The 21293-nt window shown below is 41.1% G+C and overlaps 1 protein-coding gene across 1 annotated transcript; it reads left to right on the top strand.

The window, feature by feature from the left end:
* The first annotated feature begins 1909 nt into the window (after positions 1-1909).
* usp8 (ubiquitin specific peptidase 8) lies at positions 1910-18219 on the top strand. The gene is made up of 20 exons (XM_083759147.1): positions 1910-1964; positions 3809-3983; positions 4105-4249; positions 4453-4538; positions 4691-4817; positions 5983-6028; positions 7062-7227; positions 7688-7850; positions 8076-8217; positions 8530-8810; positions 8936-9424; positions 10078-10170; positions 10562-10636; positions 10978-11261; positions 11738-11959; positions 12459-12669; positions 14960-15196; positions 15363-15505; positions 15760-15892; positions 16579-18219. The coding sequence occupies exons 2-20, from the start codon at positions 3880-3882 to the stop codon at positions 16735-16737; spliced, it is 3306 nt and encodes a 1101-aa protein (XP_083615273.1). The 5' UTR covers positions 1910-1964; positions 3809-3879; the 3' UTR covers positions 16738-18219.
* Positions 18220-21293: the final 3074 nt, after the last annotated feature.

Here is a 21293-nt window from a genome sequence, read left to right as displayed (position 1 = left end):
CTCATATCATAGAAAAAATGTTAATGTCAGTTTACAGCCTTTTATGCCTACTGCAGTGCATTTCCAGTAAAGTCAGACTTTTGTCTATAGTCTGTAATATCTTTATTACCGTTGCCAAGAATGTCATGTTTTCGTCTGTTATCACCAATTTGAACAAAACTCTTAGTGGAAGGTATAAAAGGATAACGGTTGGTCATGGGCCAAAGGAGAAACTGGTTAACTTTACAAGCGGATTGGACAACAAAGAACTGATTAACTGGCGGTCACATGCATCATTCAATTATATTGACATAGTCCCCAAGAAGATAAACGTGGTCACCTGCGACATAAAGTTATATTGGCAAAAAGGGGGATGTAGTGGCAGAAGCGCAACAACACCTTATAGATAAACCGCCATCCATGTGGCCTACTTACAGATGTAGAAACAAAATGGTGAACCACAGTGTTCCTGTTTGGAAATTCCTTCTAAATGCATAGCATAATGGAAGCTATACTGGCACTGTGCTGTGTGCTGTTCTGAAACAGTTTTTATATATTTGTATACGTTTATTTCTAGTGTTTCAAAGCACTGTGCCTTTGATAAGGGTGTTAGTAAGTAGATCTGTGACTGACCTAACAGCATTCCCAACCTATTCAAAAGCCACCCTGGTATCAATCTAAACCCTGATTTTAAAATGTGGCATGAACATTTACATGACAATGTCATTTTTGATGTTCTAGATGTCTTTTCTGTTGGTACTAGCGGACACATGGACCTCGTGCAGTTCCAGGTGAGCTGGAGCTCTTACCCCCTATACACAGCCTACTACTTGTAGTTTATCCAACAGATCAGATCATTGCAGATGGATGATAATCCATTAACATTGTTGTGTAGTCTAATCTAATGTGCAGGCTCGGCTAAACCACACTTGAGATAGAGGGGGGGGGGGGGGTCGAAAAGATTAAATCTAGTAGCCTAGTTATTTTCCGCATTTTGGGTTGGGTTTCCGAGCACCGATAACATTAAGCCTGAATACTCTTACACTGTAATAACAATTACTGTGTATTGCAAACTCTTTTTCAGGCTGTGACATTTCCATTGTGCAGGTGGGTCCACACAAAGCTTGCAACAATGTCTAAAAATGAGTTTTATTATAGTTTTTTATTTTTTTCAGTGACAGACAAATATGGCTTCTGAAAATGCACACCTGTATTGGAGTTGCTAACTACAAACTGCAAATGCAAACTATATAAAAATAATATAGTGCCATTAGCAGGCAACAGTGCAGCACTATCTCTCTCTCTCTGGCACAACAGCGCCCCTACTGGGACTCATAGTAACAGTCACATACATACCGGTAGTCACATATATATACTCTAAGAGTCACATACATAGGTTAACACGGACATTGCTGTTCTTTGGAGTGGTTGCACCACTCAAAAATAACACTTACCTAAGTGGTTAAAAGAGTGGAGAGGAATAACAGCAATGGGAGGGAACTACAGCAAGAGACAGAGAGAAAAGTATGTCAAATGTATGTAACTGATACAAACATTTGCATGGACAAGAAACAATTCTTGGCTTTCATTTGCAAAGGTCATTGTGCAGTGGATTACAAAAGTCAGAAAGGATCAAGATGGTGCTGGAAGCTTCTAAGAGATTCATGGATGTATAGTCACTGCTGGGGAAGATTTTGACAGTACTTACATGGCATTCTCAGTAGCCTGGCTAATAAGCCAGACTAATATCACACATCGGTCTGGTTTATTAGCCAGGCTACATTCTCCGGCCTCAGGGTCTGGGATAGAATGGAAGGGAATAGAATACTTCATACAGTAGGTGGCGGTATGCACTTGTATTGTTATCAACCCGCCATTTAAGCCGAGAGAAGAAGAAGGCAGGGTGATGACATCATTGTCCCATCCTTGTCTTTTTTGTTCCAGGAAGTCTTGGAAGAATCAGGAGTCAGCTGTCCAAAAAAAAGTAGGTAAACAAGTGTAAGGATGTAATCCGTTTAATTCAGGTTAACTAGCGAAACAGCTAGTCAATCTTGATTGGTATAAACTATTTGCTTTGCATGTGTTATTTGACATTGTGACAGAAGCTACATATGATGTAACAACAACAACAAAAGCTAATTTAGCTTATAGCAGGATAGCAAAAGCATGGAGCCTAACTGACCGTAACCAACTAAACGCACCTATTTGGTTGCTCATGCTGGCTAACGTTAAACTGATGACTGGGTTGACGACAACGTGTGCATTGATCGTTATTGTGAGTCGACATTGCACCATAGTAGTAGCTACCGAGATTCTGACAACAATGTTGACATAATCTCGGTAGCCTTCCTACTACTAGCCAGTGTTAGCAAAACGCGTTAGCATGCTAACGGCAATGAAATCCAGTTATTTACAATAACGAGAGGCGACAAGTTATGATTTCAAGTCAGTGTTCGAGTTGTCTAGGATAATATAGTCCGAAATCCAAATTAGATTTCTACGGAAACAAACGTCGCACGTTAGCTGTCTGCGTTTGTCGAGTTCGGGTTTTATTATTGTAGCCCTGAAACATGACTGTCATCATGACAGTCATGGCGCAAATGCAGCCTGTTTTACGCAATCGCTACATTTACTGTCCAAACGTGTACATAAACATTCCGATTTCAAATAAAGTCCTCGCCACATGTGCCACGGGTGTTAGAAATTCGCTCGTACAGCGATTAGCATTGCTGCATCCCGCGTTGTTTAATAAAAAGCATTTTTATCCGAGCGCCCCGGCTACTTTTCTCAAACGGGGTTCGTTTGGGAAATCACAGTTGCACACCGGGAGCGCACTCGCCTATTAGTCTGTATTGGCAGGGCGGTCAGCGTGCCTATATCGAACACACCGAGTGCCAACTGCTCGGATAAAAATGCTTTTTATTAAACAACGCGGGATGCAGCAATGCTAATCGCTGTACCAGCGAATTTCTAACCCCCGTGGCACATGTGGCGAGTACTTGATATTTGGAATCTGAATGTTTATGTACACGTTTACAATGTAAATGTATCGATCGCGTGTAAAACAGGCGGAAGTTAAGCCATGACGCTCGTGTGAACCATACGGCTATGTCTGAGTGAATATAAACAAGATATGACATGCATGTTTTCAACAGGTTGCAACTCAGGTTTGTTTATGTTTTGTTTTGATTGATTTGATTGATTGAAGTATTTATTAACAGTTTGCAGAATCACAGTACATTTCAAGCACAACTCGATACAAAAAACTGTTAACTGAGTGGACGACCAATAAAGCTCAAAAGTTCAATTCATCATAACATTTTTAGAGACATACAAATATACAGTTCTATATAGCGGAAAAAAAACTGGAAATCATCATCATAAAGGAGGTAAAAAAGGAAAACCTATACAGTGAGGGGGAAAAGGGGTAGGGGGATTCAGATTTTGAGAGGTTTTGAAGGAGTCAAGGGATTTCAGAGATTAACATAATTATATAACAACATTTTGCATCACAAAATGCAGTTTATAGTTGAGGGACACAATAAAACAACGACCTCTGCATCCACGGGGTGCACTACTAAACTGTTTTTTATTCTAGTTTATTTTGCTAGCTTTTAATATGGTTATAACCACAATTACATTATAACCATATAAAATGAAATGGGAGTTAAATGCTGCAATTTGTAAAAATGGCAAAATATGACTCCTTAACGTCGTTGAAGTGGGACTCATCTAAATGACCATCCCTGCATCCCAGGACTCATTACATTGAAAACCTATTTACATCCCTGGGATTTGCATGTCGTAATGGTTACTGTGGTTTTCAGAGATGGTAAGAGCATGTGAACAGCATCAGAGTACCTCCTGCCTGTGAGCTTTGCCTGAACGCGACTTGTGAAGATGCCTGCAGTATCGACTGGGGCCAAAGAGCTGTACCTGTCTAGTTCTCTGGGAGAACTCAACAAAAAGGCTGAAGTCAAGCCAGACAAGATCAATACCAGAAGGTATGTTTATTCTTATGCAGGCTCTTTGCTTTACATACACAAAACTTGGAGTGGAAAAATAATATGCCACCAAAATTAAATAATGTGTGATAATGGCCTCTTATTGTTTGCTATGTCACAGCTATGTCCAGAGTGCCTGCAAAATCTTTAAGGCGGCGGAGGAGTGTCGATTGGACAGAGACGAGGAGAGGGCGTATGTTCTGTACATGAAATATCTAACTGTATATGATCTCATCCATAAGAGACCAGATTTCAAGCAACAACAGGTATTGTGGTCATTCATAAACATGAAAATGTATCCCTTACTTAACAACATTATCAATTTAAATAGAACCTTTAAGTAACTTATTCGCCATATTTATTTGTATTGTGTTTTATCTAAACGTGACGGAGCCTGTAGGAGTGTGTTTGGTATGCCATGTTTTAGTGATTCATATATTTCTGATTTATCTGTTTTTCAATGGAAAAGGAGTATTTCATGTCTATGCTGGGTCCAACCAGCTTTAAGAAAGCCATTGAGGAGGCTGAGAAACTCTCAGAAAGCCTTAAACTCAGGTTAGAAGCTCTGGTTTTACAACTATGAATATTATACACATTACAAATCCAGAACATAGGTCTGGTATACTGCATCCATAATTAATTGTTATATAGTCTGATAGTTTTAGGATTGACAACTGATCTGTCCTTTTCTACCCGATTGGGAAAAGGTATGAGGAGGTGGAGGTTAGAAAAAAGCTGGAGGAGAGGGAGAGACAAGAGGAAAGGAAGAAAAAGGAAGAAATGACAGAGAAAGATCACGGGCGAGCATCTCCCAAAGCCTCACCAAACAAAAAGGTACAGAGGCGCAATAATAAATCTCTTGATCGTGATTGTATCCGAGTATGAAGACAGATAGAATGCACTGGACGTTCTGCTGTGTATGTCTATGGAACAGAATGTATGTAGGGCATTTGTGCATAGCTGAATATTAACATGAAGTCTTACCGATAAGTAAGATTAGACATTTTTATCAAACTCAGCAAAATGTAATTGATGCTTCAGTTTTGCTTTCTTATGATTGGTGAATTGAAGGCTTGGAATTAATCATATGTAAAATGTTGTGCAATGGTGGTTTAGGAAACTTGGAAAGTAAAGATCTTAAATTCTTTATGAAGAAGCAATGGTAATATTACGGTTTATTGCGCGTCTAATGGCGTGAAGAGGAGCCATCATTAAAGCTACCTCTGTGTTTGCTTTTTCATAGCATGCTGGCATTGCGGAATCAGGTGTGCACAACCGTGTCAGCGGCTAGTGTTACACTTGCACTATGCTATTTGATACTGTTTGACAGCTGTTGATGGTAGATTTTGTACCTGTAATGATAGCCTATGCAAAATACAGATATAATATGGACTGACGACTTAGCAGACCTCGGTCACAGAAGCCACGTGACATAAAGGCTGTTTTTCCATATAGAGCATGCTGTTTGAGTTGTATGAAGTTAACCACTCAGTTGCAGCACTCGCTTTAAAACGTTATTTCACTGTCCTTTTCTTTCGTTCTCCCTTTCTCATGTTTGGTCGCTCTATTACATATACAGCCTATACATTTATTTAACAAAATTTATTTTAACTAGGCCTATTAATTTAGGCTAATTCATTTATATCTACTCTTTTTACCACTGTAAGGCCAGAGCGCACCAATACAACTACTGTACTTGCAACCATAATTTGCGAGTTGCGACTCAAATAATTGCTTTGGTGCGGTCTGCTGGCCTTACTTCACATATACCTTGCTGGCTTTTGAACACTAACAGACATTTCCGACTGAAAGGTGGCATCATGAAAATGAATAGTGTGAAACTTCAATGTGAATGACATCACAGATTTACAGTTGTAAAAAGTTGGTGAAATATTGTTTTTGTACAAGCTCCCATCATTTGCAGTATTGTACAAAAGGGAAAAAAGCATGATTTTAATTGAAAACGAATGCATTTTATATTAAATGTTTGTATGTGTAGGTAAAAGGAGAGCTGAAGGAGATGAAGAAGATTGCACCTTCAAAAGGTAACGATTGCCATAGTAAAAAATCACACACGTGTGAACTGAGTGGTGCAATTCCCCCCCCCCCCCCTCTCTCTCTCTCTCTCTCTCTCTCTCTCTCTCTCTCTCTCTCTCTCTCTCTCTCTCACTCTCTCTCATTAGAGTCACTACCCCTCTCACTGTTTCTGGCGCCCCCTACTGCTATTATTAAGTCACATACTCATGCTTTTTTGATTGATTGAAATATTTATTAACAGTTTGTAGAATTTACAGTACATTTTAAGCACAAACTCAATACAAAGACTGTCAACTGTGAGTGGACGACCCAATTAAGCATTACACTTGTTTACAACAGGGTCCACATTGTTCAATTCATCAAAACATTTAAAGACATACAACCATTTAGAGACATACAAATAGACATTTCTATGTAGCTAAAGAACAGGAATTCATCATATGGGAAGCAAAAAAGGGAAAATATACAAGCACTGGGAAAATATACAATATACAATATACAGTGAGGGAAATGGGGTGGGGGGGTGGGGGGGATTCAGATTTTACAGAGGCCAGTTTCGAATTGCAGCCATCCGTAGGTGCCCTTTGAGAGCGGTTTTGAAGGAGTCAAGGGATTCACATGTCTTAATGACTGTTGGTAGGGCGTTCCACATTTTGGTGGCATAGGAGCGAAAAGAATTTAGTCCCTTGTTTGTGCCGAATCTGGGTTGTACATGGTTTGTTGTACTCCCTCTGGTGTTGTGGGTGTGGACTTCGTTTACATTAAGGAAGTATTTAGACAGGTACATGGGTATCTTGGTGGTGTATCGAATCTTGTGGACCAGACCCATTGCAAGATGGGTCACACAGACAGACACACACACAAACAAGTACGAGGAGACAGACACACACACACACAAACAAGTACGATGCACCACTCAAAAAATACAAAGCCAATTGTTCTTAAGCATCCATTTTCAGCACATTAATGGTTACATACGAACCATACATACAGTATCTGATATTATATATTGATGTGATCATTCCAATCCTCTATTGCCAGTGCCTGCAGGAGGGATTACAGCTGAAAACCTCTTCCACATGATGAAGGACCAGACCATTACAGTTATTGTCATGGATGCCCGTAGCATAAATGACTTTGAGGAATCCCACATTCAGATCCCAGCCCAGACCTGCATCAGCGTACCTGAAGAGGCCATCAGCCCAGGGTAAGAGTAGACTACTTTCCATAGAACAGTTCTTTGATTTGATTTTTGTAGCGTGACATGTTGGGCCTCCTGTAGATGACGCCACTTAGATTTTGTTATTTTGAACCCATTTTGACCTGAGATCAGATTCTAAAAATGTCTTCTACATCCTGACAGTTTTCTGAAAAAGCTATGTTTCTATGTCAGTCGTTCTTCGATTTTTCAAAAATAGCAGAACTACAAGCTCGTAGCTCCTATGAGCTTGTAGATCTGCTATTTTTCAATAGCTAAAGCATAACGTAATGCTAACACCAAACGGGGTTCCCGCCCAAAATGGGTTAAATGAACTCTAAACTCGATGCGATAACAATGTAAATATGTTGGAACACATTTTGGATTACTTAACATTTGCCACTATAGACATGAACTCCTCTGGTTTAAGTGTATGTTAAAATTGTATGGTAATTCATTTGTTTGTCAGAATTACTGTGAACCAGATTGAGGCCAAGCTTCCAGAAGTATCCAAAGAGACGTGGAGGAGACGAGGCTTTGTGGACTACATTGTCCTACTGGACTGGTTCAGCTCCGTCTCTGATCTGAGACTTGGAACCACCTTACAGAGCCTCAAAGATGCCCTCTATAAGGTAACTTGTCAGGGAGAAACATAATAACTTTTGTTATTGTGTTATAAGTGTTTGTGTCACTGTGACTGCCTAGCCTTTTGCCTGCATGTGAATGTGTTAGTGCTGTGTGTTAGTGTTAGATCTAGATTAAAAAAAAAGGCAACAGGATCTTTGAAGAAAATCAAGAAACCCCCTCTTGAATAGTTTTTCCTCTGAGCTAACTTGTTTGCCTGCTCGCCTCCTCAGTGGGACAGCATCACCATCATTCGCAGTGAGCCCATGGTACTTGAGGGAGGATATGAGAACTGGCTGCTGTTCTACCCTATGTACTCCACCAACTCTAAAGTCCGCCCTCCTAGACAGAGCGTGGTCAGCACACTCCCTCAGTGTGAGTACCACAGCCATCATTGCAGCACGCAGCAGTAGCTTGTATTTACAGGTCTTTCTGACTTCTGCCTTAACCCTTAACGGCTGACTATAGATTTAGCAGCGGTAGCGGTTTTGATGTTCGAGAAAGTTTCTGGTGTTCAGAAACTGACATGGCTTCGCTGTTCTTTTTAATACACTTGAATTAAGTGGGTTTATTTGTTGTTACACTGAATTAAACTATGACAAGAATTGCAAAAGATAGAAATTGTCTTTCTGTGATGCAAATGATTAGACTGAGTGTTAACCACTATTTCCTCTTTTTATGGAGCAGTAAACTTCAGTTACCCATCCCTTGAGGAGCCGAAGCCTCAGATTGTACTACAGCCAGAGCCTGAACCTGAGCCCCAGGCCCCTCCAGCTCCGCTGCAGGTGAATGGAGTTGCTGCAACAGAACAGCCGTTCCTTGAAACAGCCAAGGGAACAGACAGTCTGCCAGACACCATTGATTCTCCCACAGCAATTGCTGCAAACTCCCGACCAGACCCGTCTGTCAAAGTTTCTGCAAATGGTACACCCAGCTTGTCAGTCATCACAACCAAGGCCATCCCACAGGTAACTATGCCTGATGATCTGGTACACCTTGACACACACTTTTAGTAGGAAGTTCTTGTAAGTCCGTTGCGGGATTGAATCTGCCGTTTCCTGCCCATGTCATCTTATCGGTATCCTCTTCTCAGATTGACCGTACAAAGAAGCCCTCGGTGCGGGTGTTGGATGACACTAAACCAAGCCAAAATGGATCGGTCAAGGACCAGAATGTCCCAGTCATACCTGACCGTTCGGTCAAACCAACGTTTAGCTCCTCCCTGACCGAGGAGCAGCAGAGTCAGATCCATGCTGAGGCCGCTGGTGTGATGGAGAAGGCCAGGCAGGAGCAGGAGAAACGGACACAGGAGCACCGTGCTGAAGAGGAGAGGAGAGAGAGGGACGCAAAGGAACGGCTCCAGAAGGAGGAGTCGAAAAGCAACAAGGCAAAGAACGAAGAGGAAGACCAGAAGCACCTCGAGAGGAAGAGGCTAGAGCGGCAGAAGGCTGAGGAGGAAGAGGAGAAGGAGAACGCGTTCGAAGAGAAGGAAAGAAGAGTGAAAGAGCAGAAATCGGATACACCTATCAAAAGTGCATCACTGGACTCGCCTACTCCCAACAACATTGTCAGTGAAATTAAGGTCAGCTACTTACCACCGTTTCAATACAGGTTTCACTTCACCATTGCTTTCATTGACCATATTCAGTTGCTCACCCAGCGCATGAGGCGTTCTTCCGGGTTGTAACAGAGTGCATTCTGGGATTGGTATTGGGCCGTTCATAGCATACCGCACGTTCAAGTATGGAACATAGCGTTCACATATGGAGCATAGCGCATGTTCACGCTATGCTCACGGCCATAGTGCAATACCACTTTCGGCCACCATGTCCATTTCGCTTCAATGTTTTCTCTCGGTGGTCGAGTCTTGATTTTTCTCTTGTTATGTTATACTCGTCGTAATGTAAAAGTAAAATGGCCACGTCAATATGCAAAATTTGCATTTTTTTTTTTTTTAATGACCACGTCAATATGCAAAATCTTCTGAGAGATGTGGTGAACCCACATCTGGGATCAGATATCTTCCTGTGTGAAATTGATATCGAAGTGGCTTATGGAAAGTGAAATATGTAGTTCTAGATGTGGGGCATTGTGAAAATGTTCAACATTAATACAATTACAAGCCAAACCATGTCACACTGCGTTTTTCATCCATTCCATGTCCGTGACGATTCATTTGACAAATCCTTTTAAAAATCAAAATGGTTTTAAGCTGTGTTTTGTCCCTGACCTCAGGCTCCCATGAAGCCTGATAGTGAAGTAAAGAGCGGAACCCAAAAGGCAAGGATTTTTAAAGATAGAGCACCAGATGACTATGAGAGACCCAAGGTATATCAACACTCAACCGATAGTGTTGATGAAGGCATGCCCCCCAATGCTTTATATTAGCCAATTTCTCCTTGAGATAAAGCATGCTGATGAAGTGGAAATAATTGAGCATCGACTAAGTTTAGCAAGGAACAAAGAAACAAGCATTATTGCCTTTTGCAGTGTTTGACTGAATGTCGGATGAGTGATGTGGTGCAATGCATATGAACCTAAAGTGCATGTATCTTGTATCATGTAATCGTAGACGCCCTTAAAATGTATTAGTAACTTTGCAGATAGCTTTCATGCAATATAAATACCACATAAGTATTGAGCTTGTATAAGTTTTATAAAGCTTGCCACATATTATAGTTGACAATGTAACTTAAGTGTGTCCATGTGTGTTCTACAGAGAGAACCCTTAACCAGAGCCCGGAGTGAAGAAATGGGAAGAAGTGTTCCAGGTCTGCCTGATGGTTGGATGAAGGTATGAGATAAACCTGAAAAACATTTGATCATGTGTTCAACTCATGATCTCAAAACTTTTCAAGTCACTGACTGTTTTTTAATGGCAGATGTACAAGCTTGTAGATCTGCCAACATATAAATGGATAAAGTGGTTAAAATGATTGGACCACCCCAAGGACCCCTGGGGGTCCCCGGACCTCACTTTGAGAACCAATGACATAATGTAATGTCATATTATATGGTTTTAAAGGATTAAAAATGATACAAAAATGGAGACATTGAGAAACATTTAAGCATCTGATCGTTCTTAACCAACACTTTCCTTCCATCCGCTGTCCTCCTCCAACCTGCCGATGCCAGTTCTTGGACACGGTGACGGGGACATACCGCTACTACCACTCCCCGACCAACCGCGTCCATCTCTACCCTCCTGAGGTCAGTGTTCCCCAGACACCCCCCTCCACGCCACCCACAGCCAAGCAAAAGCAGCCACGGCCGACTGAGTTGGACACCAACCACGAGCAGTCCAAACTGAAACGGTCCTACTCGTCCCCCGATATCAGCCAAGATCTGAGGGACGAGGCACTGAAGAAGACAACCATCCCCACCACAGCTACCATACCTACCATCAACCGAGAAACCAAGTAAGGCAGTAAATGCCTTGTTAACATGTTAGGGTTGGGCAATTAAACGAAAATCCATCCAAACAGAAAATTTGGACCGATAAATTACTTAATTTGACTCATGTTAATTGATGAATCAAAAAGCAGTTTATTTTGTAATTGTTTTATATCTCTTATATATCAACGAATCAACACGAAACAATTCAAAATGAGCGTTTAGAATTGATTAGTTCTGTCCTGGGGACATCAGTCTTGGGATTATTTGGGGCTTTAAGCCATGTTAACCACTTAAGTCCTGTATTATACAGTACTTTGTTGTACAATGGTGGTGTGCAAAACATGAGCTTGTAAGATCACGTTAAAGGCAAAATCTTGAAACAATGTGATTAAAGTCATATCGCCCAGCCCTATTATTTTGATTGTCGTTCAATTCCAGTACCTTGTATTGTATTTATTAATCGGTTATTTTTATATTATTCCTCATATTTTATTACCAGACCTGCCATCGTTAAAGTACCCGCTAAATTGGAGATTGCCCGGCCATCGGCAGCCAAAATCCGAAACCTAAACCCTATATTTGGAGGTATGGGTGCATCAATGACAGGGCTACGGAATCTGGGCAACACATGCTACATGAACTCCATTCTGCAGTGTCTGTGCAGCACTGGTGCCATGGCCGACTACTTCAACCAGAACTTCTACCAGGAGGACATCAACAGGTCAGTGAGACGCATCACCACCAGTAGGACAAATGAATAGACGGTCGCACACTAAGGGCTCCAATGCGGCGGATGCTTTATTTCACCACAAAGAAGCTGTTGAAGTTTCAAGCTCAAAGCTCTTCCTCAGACTGATCATCACCAGTAGATCTGTAACAATTATATTTCCACTATCCTTTAAACATTTTGGAACTATAAAGTTATTACAAAGTCCTGTAATTTCTTTGTATATTAAACTTTAAAGTTATTTGTCATATCTGCCCTGTGAACATTTTGTTTACGAACCCTAAAAGCCGAACAGAAATTCATTCCAAATGATGTTGAATGCCAAAAACACAATTCAATCGTTAATCGCAATAATTTGTGTGACAGTTAATCGTCAAGTAGACTTTTCTGACATTGACAGCTGTAATCAACAGTGGCCTTGATGGTCATATTTCAGGGCAGGGTGATGAGGCCACTGAATAACCAGTCACAACTCTTTCCCTCCGTTTGCCAGGGCCAATATCTTGGGCCATAAGGGCGAGGTGGCAGAAGAGTTTGGCGTGCTCATGAAGGCCCTGTGGTCGGGTCTATATAAGTGCATCAGCCCTCGGGACTTCAAGATCACCATAGGCAAGATAAACGACCAGTTCTCAGGCTACGAGCAGCAGGACTCGCAGGAGCTGCTGCTCTTCCTGATGGATGGCCTCCATGAAGACCTCAACAAGGTGAGGTGCCCACTAGGCTTCTTTTCACACTGCACACAAATCTGATCTTTAGGACTAACTGACTGTCCACACTGTTGTGTATTCAGTCAGCCTATTTGCTTAGGTTGCTGTGTGTATTTTTAAGTGGTGCAAACCACTTCTACATCCAGCTTGCAATGTCCGTGTGCCTGTTTGTGTACCTGTGTCTGTGAGCATGAGAGGTGTGCGCATGCGTGAAATTGGAACGAGAGAAGTATGTGACATGGCTGCCACCTGCTGGACGCAAACGATACATGAAGAAATTGAAACGATACAGAGAAGAATTTGGAATGATACAAATTGGAACGATACAGAGAACCAATAGATGGGAGTTGCACCACTTGGTTCACACTGGTGTGATTTTTTAAGTATAAATCATGCTTCAGTGTTAAGTGTCTTTCTTTAGAAATCACATTTCAAGCAAACTACAAATTGGTTAAAATCTGATTAGCAAAAATGTTTTTGCGTTTACACAAATTTACATCCCTGAGCAGGAAGATGTTAAAGAAAGAAATGTTGATAATAAAAAAGCAATACATAAAGTTAATAGGTGAACCAACACATAGGTGAACACGGACATTGCTCTTCCTTGGAGTGGTTGCACCACTCAAAAACAATTAGTTGATTTACAATTTGTCTTGAGCCATGATTCAAGTGTTTTAAAATATTGAAACTTGTGCAAATTATTTTTTTGCTGCTCTGACTGACAATGCATGTCCAATAATCTGATCACAGATTATAGGGTATAGAGCGTCGCAGTCCCTCCCCCTTTCAGAACAACGAGTGGCCCAGTAAATTAATCCCAATGCATTTTTCAAGGCATTTCAAAACGTATTTATTTAAAGACCTTTTAAGCGTCGTACGAAGCCAACTCTTGTCGTGACAAAAACACACAAAATATTTTGGACCAAACAAATAATTACAAAGAAGAAAAACAACAAAAAAACTGTTGTAACCTGCCGTTTTTTTTCTTCTTTCTAATTATTTGTTTGGCCCGAAAAATGTGTTTGTTGTCATGATTTGTCACGACAAGAGTTGGCTTCGTACGACGCTTAAAAGGTCTTTAAATAAATACGTTTTGAAATGCCTATGGGAAAAATGCATTGGGATTCATTTCCTGGGCCACTCGTTGTTCTGAAAGGGGGACGGACTGCGTCGCTCTATAGTACAGGCTACTTTAGAAAGAACTGGGAGGATACTGATGTGCGTTTTGAAGGACGTTGCTTAACTGTTCAGTACAGTATAGTACTGAACAGTACACTTCAGTACAGTATAGTACAGGCGTGTTTTATTTTGCATCTGTCCAGCCTGATGCTCTGTCTAAACCATTGTGCATGTTGACGCAAAATATGTCTTTACTGATTTCTCTTCTCCTGTACTGGCTTTATGCTAATTTGGAAGTGGTTGATTAAAATGGAACCAAATGTGGATGTCAAACTTATTCATATTTTTATCTTTCTTTGTTGTTAATTACCAGCTATTACATGCCCTCCTTGGCAGCAAAATATCTGGTATTGCCTGATAAGTGACCGTTTTCATTCGTTATATTTTGTCATAACGGTATTACTTTATACTCGCGTGAGAGGTGACTGTACACGAGACTAACTTTAATCCACCGAAAGAACCGAGGATAACGGAACGTTTTCTCATTATTCTTTTGTCTCTCTCTCTCAATCATTCATTATCACACAGACACAGGGATGCAGGGGTTAACTGGTGGAGCTGTCAGATCTGTTTCTGGCCTAAAATCTTAATCATACATTTTTAAAATGGCCTCTTATTGCCTGGCCTAGATCTGTTTTTTCCAAGTCCGGACTAATTGATAAGAAAGTGAAATGGATGTGATTGAATTGCATGTGAACAAAGCTAAAAATAATAAATAAATAAAAAGACTAAAGAAAAGCTGTCATATTAAGCACTGAACAAAGGAACATTTCTACTGCTCATAACAGCCCTGGCAGTTTCACCACCCAGACCGGAAATAATTAAACATAGATAACCTTTTCTATAGACATTGACTGAGTGGTTTTATGAATTTAGCCTTGCAAACGAGGCAGGCCTTGAGGCTTGTGAGTGCGCGAGCAAAGCAGGTGATGGCCAACTCTGACAGGCCTGCTGTCAGCAGGGTAGTGAACTGTCTGGGCTATAGATTTTCCTTTGCAGATGCCCCCTTCTCAACCAAATGTCTTTTTCCAAGAGATTTGCTAAGCTGCGGTCATTCGCGGTGCGGTTTGTGTGTACCAATACTGATGATGTCCCTATCTGGTGTCAGGCTGACAACAGGAAACGGTACAAGGAGGAGGAGAATGACCATCTGGATGACCAAAAGGCTGCGGACCTGGCCTGGAGCAAACACAAGCTGCTTAATGAGTCAATCATTGTAGCACTGTTCCAGGGTCAGTTTAAGTCCACTGTGCAGTGTCTGACCTGCCACCGCAAGTCACGCACCTTTGAGACCTTCATGTACCTGTCACTGCCCCTGGCCTCCACCAGCAAGTGCTCACTGCAGGTCCGTTTGATATGGTAGCCATATTATTTATTTTACAAAGTGGCAGAAGTTAAAGACCCACGATGACAGAAATAATACATATATTTTACTACAGGAGCATCTGGGTATAGGTCCAAGTGATGTTTGAAGCTCATACTGCATGCATGCTGCTGCTGTCATTTTGCAGGACTGTCTGAAACTTTTCTCCAAGGAAGAGAAGCTGACCGACAACAACAAAGTGTTCTGCAGACACTGCAAGGCCCACCGAGACTCCACCAAGAAACTGGAGATCTGGAAGGTCCCTCCTATTGTCCTGGTGCACCTGAAACGGTCCGTATTAGCCTCAATGTGCTTAAATGGGCAGCAATGCCACACGACTTTTGTCAGTGGATAAGTAGGAATGTTGACAAGTCTCTTAAATAGGCAGCAATGCCACACGACTTTTGTCAGTGGATAAGTAGGAATGTTGACTAAGTCTCTTAAAGTTGTGTATGTGAGACTCAAAACGGGGACCCTCATAGGGTCCATTATTACTCTCTCAGAGAGTAAAGTAACAGTGAGAATTTGTTTTGCTTGTTGTGCAGCTTCTCCTACGAAGGCCGGTGGAAGCAGAAGCTGCAGACCACAGTTGACTTCCCTCTGGACAGTCTGGACCTGTCTCAGTACGTCATTGGACCCAAGCAGGTCGTCAAACGATACAGTCTATATGGAGTGTCTGTAAGTAAACCACGTTTGTTGCCATTAGTCGAGGAAAAACAAATCTCTACACTGTACAATATTTTTTAAATTTTGTAGCATTAAATACTACTAAGAAATTTGATTAAATCAGTTAAAATCATTTCAACTGGAATAGGTGTGTATATGATAGAAAACTAGGCATGTAACGATATATCATATATCTATATTATTAATCCCGACGATATGAATCGATTCATTGAAGTAAAAAAATCGATAAAAAGAAAATGATGTGAAATGTGAGCTTTAGTCATATTCCATCATATTCGAGTGCTTTTGGAGAGAAATGATAGTCACTTTCAGTAGTAGTGCACTAGTGTAGAGCAGAGCTGTGGGAGCTGTGCCCAGGTGATGATGGTCGTTGATGCTCATCAAGGAAGGCAATTATGTTTCGGCACTGTCAAAAGTAATGCTACTTCTTTTGCAATGTAGTTAAATAAAAAATCTCAGGGGGAAGATAAATTATATAAAATAAAATAAACGGTAATTTGTCTTTAAAATATATATATTTTTAAAATATCGTATCGTGAACCTCATATCGTGATACGAATCGTATCGTGAGTTGAGTGAATCGTTACATGCCTATAGAAAACGTATGCATGAGTGTTCCATATTACTGTGTCGTGCGAGCATGACATCATACCTCATACCATCCTCTCCACCACCAGAACCATTACGGGGGATTGGACGGCGGCCACTACACTGCATACTGTAAGAACGGTAACACAAAGCGCTGGTTCAAGTTTGACGACCACGAGGTTTCAGACATTTCCACCTCCACCGTCAAGTCTTCGGCTGCCTACATTTTGTTCTACAGCGCTCTCTGATGGATGGAGGACACACCAGCTACACCAGTGCAGCCGTGCTGAAGGCTATAGGCTGTTTTTAAGCAGAGTTCTGGCTAACTGTTACAAATGAGTACAGGGGCAGACAAAGTTTGTATGCGTGCACAGGCGTGTGTGCGAGTGGCTGTGAGAGCCAGTGCGTGTCGCGGGAGAATGGTGCAGGCACTGTGCAGAGCTTCAGCTACTAGAGGACTCCATAACTGTTAAACATGCCATCTATTCCTATTACTGCCCATGTAGAAACCTGCTACTGAGACTAACAGATCCTCCTATTTCTCTTAGATACCTTGATGGTTGTGTTGTAGGACTGAACAATGTGACCAGATGCTCTTTACTATGTTTGTTTCACTCTGTGTGGATGGCCTTCTTTTGCAGAATCTGCCCTGAACTGTGACTACACCAGGGTTTAAAGGTTGAATGGCATGTATGTACGTACATACATACCAATAGCTGATATTGCACATTCAAAAATGTACATATTGGAGGGCAAGGTGTTTTATTTGTAAAGTGACCAAATTCTTATTTCTTTTTTCTTCTTAATTTGTTTGTGTAGCATTCATCATGGATTTATGATGGTGAAGCATCTGATTTATGAGTAATCCTTTTCGACGCCTTCTCACATTGTTTTAACGTGCTCTTACAGAGAGATGAGGCTACTTGGGGTTTGAGCAGGTTTGTACGTTCTCACTAGTGGAGGGTAACATTTTAGCTCTTACACACAAATATCCAACAGAATGGTTGGCGTTCACATTGATATTGTTAGCGAGAACTTTTAAATTCTGCTTAATCTACGCTGCAATTGAACTTGCTTGTGCTAAGTTTTGACAACACTACCACCCTGCTCCTTAAATATCGGTAGTTCAGTTTTATCTGTGCTAAATACAGTGCATTATATACAGTATATCCAATGATGATGTCAGAAAGGAGAAATTTAACAAACATTAGCCAAATTCAGATTGAAAAGGGATTGTTCCTGTTATCAATGTTGCTGCAGGATTTTCCATGCCACTAGTTTGACACTTTCTACAGTATATAATATTGATTTTTAATCTGCTGTTAAACGACACTTAACCATCAGTATTGACCTGAGAGAAAGGGATGCCACCAGAAATAGACTGTATTCACTAATGTGACTTGTTACAACTATACCTTTTGAGACTGTACTGACTGGTTGTTCCTGATAGATGAGAGCAAGCACAAAACTTACAAATATCATACCCTGATGAACATGAGGATATAAACCCTCTTGAATGTTGAGGGATGAGATATGACTGTGTTGAGTACAATATTTCTTTATCTAGCATGGATCATAATGCATTTATTTTCTTGCATATGTTGATTTTATTCCTTAAAGCTCTAAATATTTTTGTTTCATATATATAACAACTATATTAATCTGAAACAACTCTGACTACACCTATTTATTAAAACTGCTTAAAATTAAACCCATGTCTATTTTGCACATTGTTTGCACAAACATTGAGACATTCTCTGAAAAATTTATGATGAGGTTGATGTAATTTCCAAACCTTGCATTTGCTAAGACAAAGTATGAATCAGGCTTAATACTACATCTGCTGCTAGTACACATCAAGTTTATTTACAGAGGACGGAAATACCATTACATCATGTCCCTGTTTTTGCGACTGAAGCTGTACTGAACTAAAATTAAAGTACCAGACATGCAGCATGAAGATATTTATGCTGAAACCATGGCATCGCAGTAGAGCAAAAATTGATAACGTAATAAACTCTTCATAATCAATCTCTATTTTGAGCATGAGATGAGATATACTTTATTATTCCTGCAAGGAAATTGATAAGTTACAGCAGCATAATGTAAAATTAAACAAACCGTAATCAGACGAAACACATCGGACACAAATGGATATAATCAAAACAAGACCAAGGACCACAGGACCATAAGCATTGGCAGAGAAAGTTCTTGTGTTGTATAGTCTGATGGTGGTTGGCAGGAAGGAGAGTCTATACTGTTCTGTGTACATTTTTGGAAGGGAAAGCCTACTCTGTCCTACAAGTCATCATAGAGTGGATGGGAGGCGTTAGCCAGCATGGAGATCTGACTGCAGCCCCTCCATTCTGAGGCCCACAACAGAACTGGCCTTCTTTGTGATCTTGTTCAGCTCCCAGGCCTTAAATGCCCCCACCCCAGCATATCACTGCATAAAACAGAACGCTGGCTACAACAGGCTGATAAAATATTTTCAGTCATTTGGTGGTCTTGATGCTCAGAAATAGGTGATTTTGTTCAGCCCAACTGATGCAGTTCTCCACCACACCTCTGTACTCCGCATCATTGTCCTCAGTGATGCAGCCCACAATGGAAGAGTTGTCTGAGAACTTCTGGAGATGGCATGTTCCAGTCTTGAAGTTGAAGTCAGAAGTGTAGATGGTGAACAGGAGGTGAACAGGATGAGGCAGTTCATACTTCATAATCCAGGCCACAAGGTTGTGGTCAGATTCACCCAGCTTGGGCAGTGCTGTGCGTTTATATGCATTCTTGACATTTGCATAGAATAGATCCAGCGTTCTGTCCTCTTTCGTAGTACAGCTCACAAACTGATGGAAAGTGGGCAGGGTCTTTTAGAGTGACGCGTGGTTGAAGTCACCTGACATATATGCACTTGGATGTCTCGATTGCAGAGTGAATGACGTTATATGCTCTCCGGCAACAAAATCCCCCAAAATGTTAACTTTAAAAAAGATTGAAAATAAACGGGCATCGCAAATAAAGCTCAGAATGCACTGCAACACATGACAGTAGTGCGACCAAGTATAACATAGAACTGGTTAAACTGTTAAAGGATTTATTGATAATAAAATAATCGATAGTTGCAGCCCTACATCAGTGTTGGAGAGATGTTTACATTCACATTTACGTGGGTATGGCACTAGGCAGAAGTCAACACATATTCCTTCCCTTGCTTGAGGTATGGCTACTGAGTTCAGAGTCCACAGATCTTGGGCTTTTTGAAGGGTTTGCGACTATAGAGACACATGTAGGCATTCTGAGACTGAACAGGGTTGTCCTGGACCTCTGTTACTGTGGAGTCATCAAAGCAATGCCAGCTGTGTGTTAGAGGATTGTGACACAGAGCTGTGTAGTGGCCCATGTCCAGCTGTCCTGTGTGGTTCTGGGGACAGAAGATTTGAATTAGGACAATAGCCGGAACGCTTTAGGCTTGACAAAGATGATGCCTATTACTGTATGCAACACCTGAGTGCAACCGAACATAAAATTACTCATCTTTTAGTTCTACTGGATCTCTTCTCCACTAGTCCCTCCTTTAATATTTTAGTCTAGTTTTTATTTGTTGACACAATACTGTATATTTAGTCTTAGTTTTAGTCATAACTTCGTTTTTATTATTTTATTTATTTCGTTTTTGTAGTTTTAGTTTTAGTCGGTCAAATCAACACTGGTTGGCAGTTGTAATAAGTTACACTAGTTACTGGGGACAGTGGGTAAAGTAAAAAATATTACAGTAATTAGTTACTTAGTAACTAATTATTTCCCAACACTGGTGTCGGTCTCAAATCTTTACAGTAGACCGTTCCTTTTTTTTTACTTAATATTTTTTATCCCACAATTTTGTCTGTGTGTGTGTGTGTGTGTGTGTGTGTGTGTGTGTGTGTGTGTGTGTGTGTGTGTGTGTGTGTGTGTGTGTGTGTGTGTGTGTGTGTGTGTGTGTGTGTGTGTGTGTGGTGTGTGTGTGTGTGTGTGTCCTTACCACTACAGCATAGAGAGAGTAGGTGGTGTGCTGTTCTGAGGGGCTGGACAGGAATTGGCTCAGGTCAAGTGTCTCCACTGAGAACAAAACATTTCTCACCTTCACCTTCTTCTTCCCCCGGTAAGAAGAACTGCTTGAGACATTGAGTTGATTAGTTGAATCAATTGTTTAGTAATCCTTTTAAAAGCGGCATGTGATATTCTGCTAATACCAAGGCCAGTGAATAATGTGCTCTGAACTGAGCTATTAACTGAGCTATTAACACACCATGTCAGCTTGTGGGTCAGTTATTTTAGGCAAGGTTTGAGCACCACTAGAACTAAAAAACATTGCATGGATACACTTGGGACTTCTCCTCAGTGATGTATCCCAAGGTCATCTGGGTTTCGGGTCTGTCGAACATCATACCCCTCACTCAAGTGACCCAGCCAGGGTTGATCAAGTCCCGACTTGCGTCCCAGTAGCTACCCTCGATCAGTCCCATTACGGCAAGACCAGGGCCACAAAATCTGTTGGAACTACTCCGGAACTACTCCGCCGGGACTGGGAGGTACATTTCTGGTGTGTGGAAGGACTAAGCTCTGTGGTTTTACTCCTATCTGGGCCCCTCCTACATCTCACCTGATATAGCAACATGTTTTTGAAATTGTAATCTTGCAAGGGAATTTTGATTTACAGCCTGAATTTAGAGCATAATAATATATAGGTAGTACAACATAGACCAGATGATATTGACTCATGTGACAAATAAGACACACTCAAACAAGCCCAAACAATAAGCCCATT

Source organism: Protomyctophum parallelum, assembly GCF_964188405.1.
Source record: "Protomyctophum parallelum genome assembly, chromosome: 2".
Lineage (NCBI taxonomy): Eukaryota > Metazoa > Chordata > Actinopteri > Myctophiformes > Myctophidae > Protomyctophum > Protomyctophum parallelum.
This window is presented reverse-complemented; position numbering and strand designations above follow the sequence as displayed.

Coding starts and splice junctions, on each gene's coding strand:
- usp8 (XM_083759147.1), top strand. CDS start 3,880: ATGCCTGCAGTATCGACTGGGGCCAAAGAGCTGTACCTGTCTAGTTCT. Junction 6,029..7,061: donor GAAGATTGCACCTTCAAAAG/GTAACGATTGCC, acceptor CTCTATTGCCAG/TGCCTGCAGGAGGGATTACA. Junction 9,425..10,077: donor ACATTGTCAGTGAAATTAAG/GTCAGCTACTTA, acceptor CCCTGACCTCAG/GCTCCCATGAAGCCTGATAG.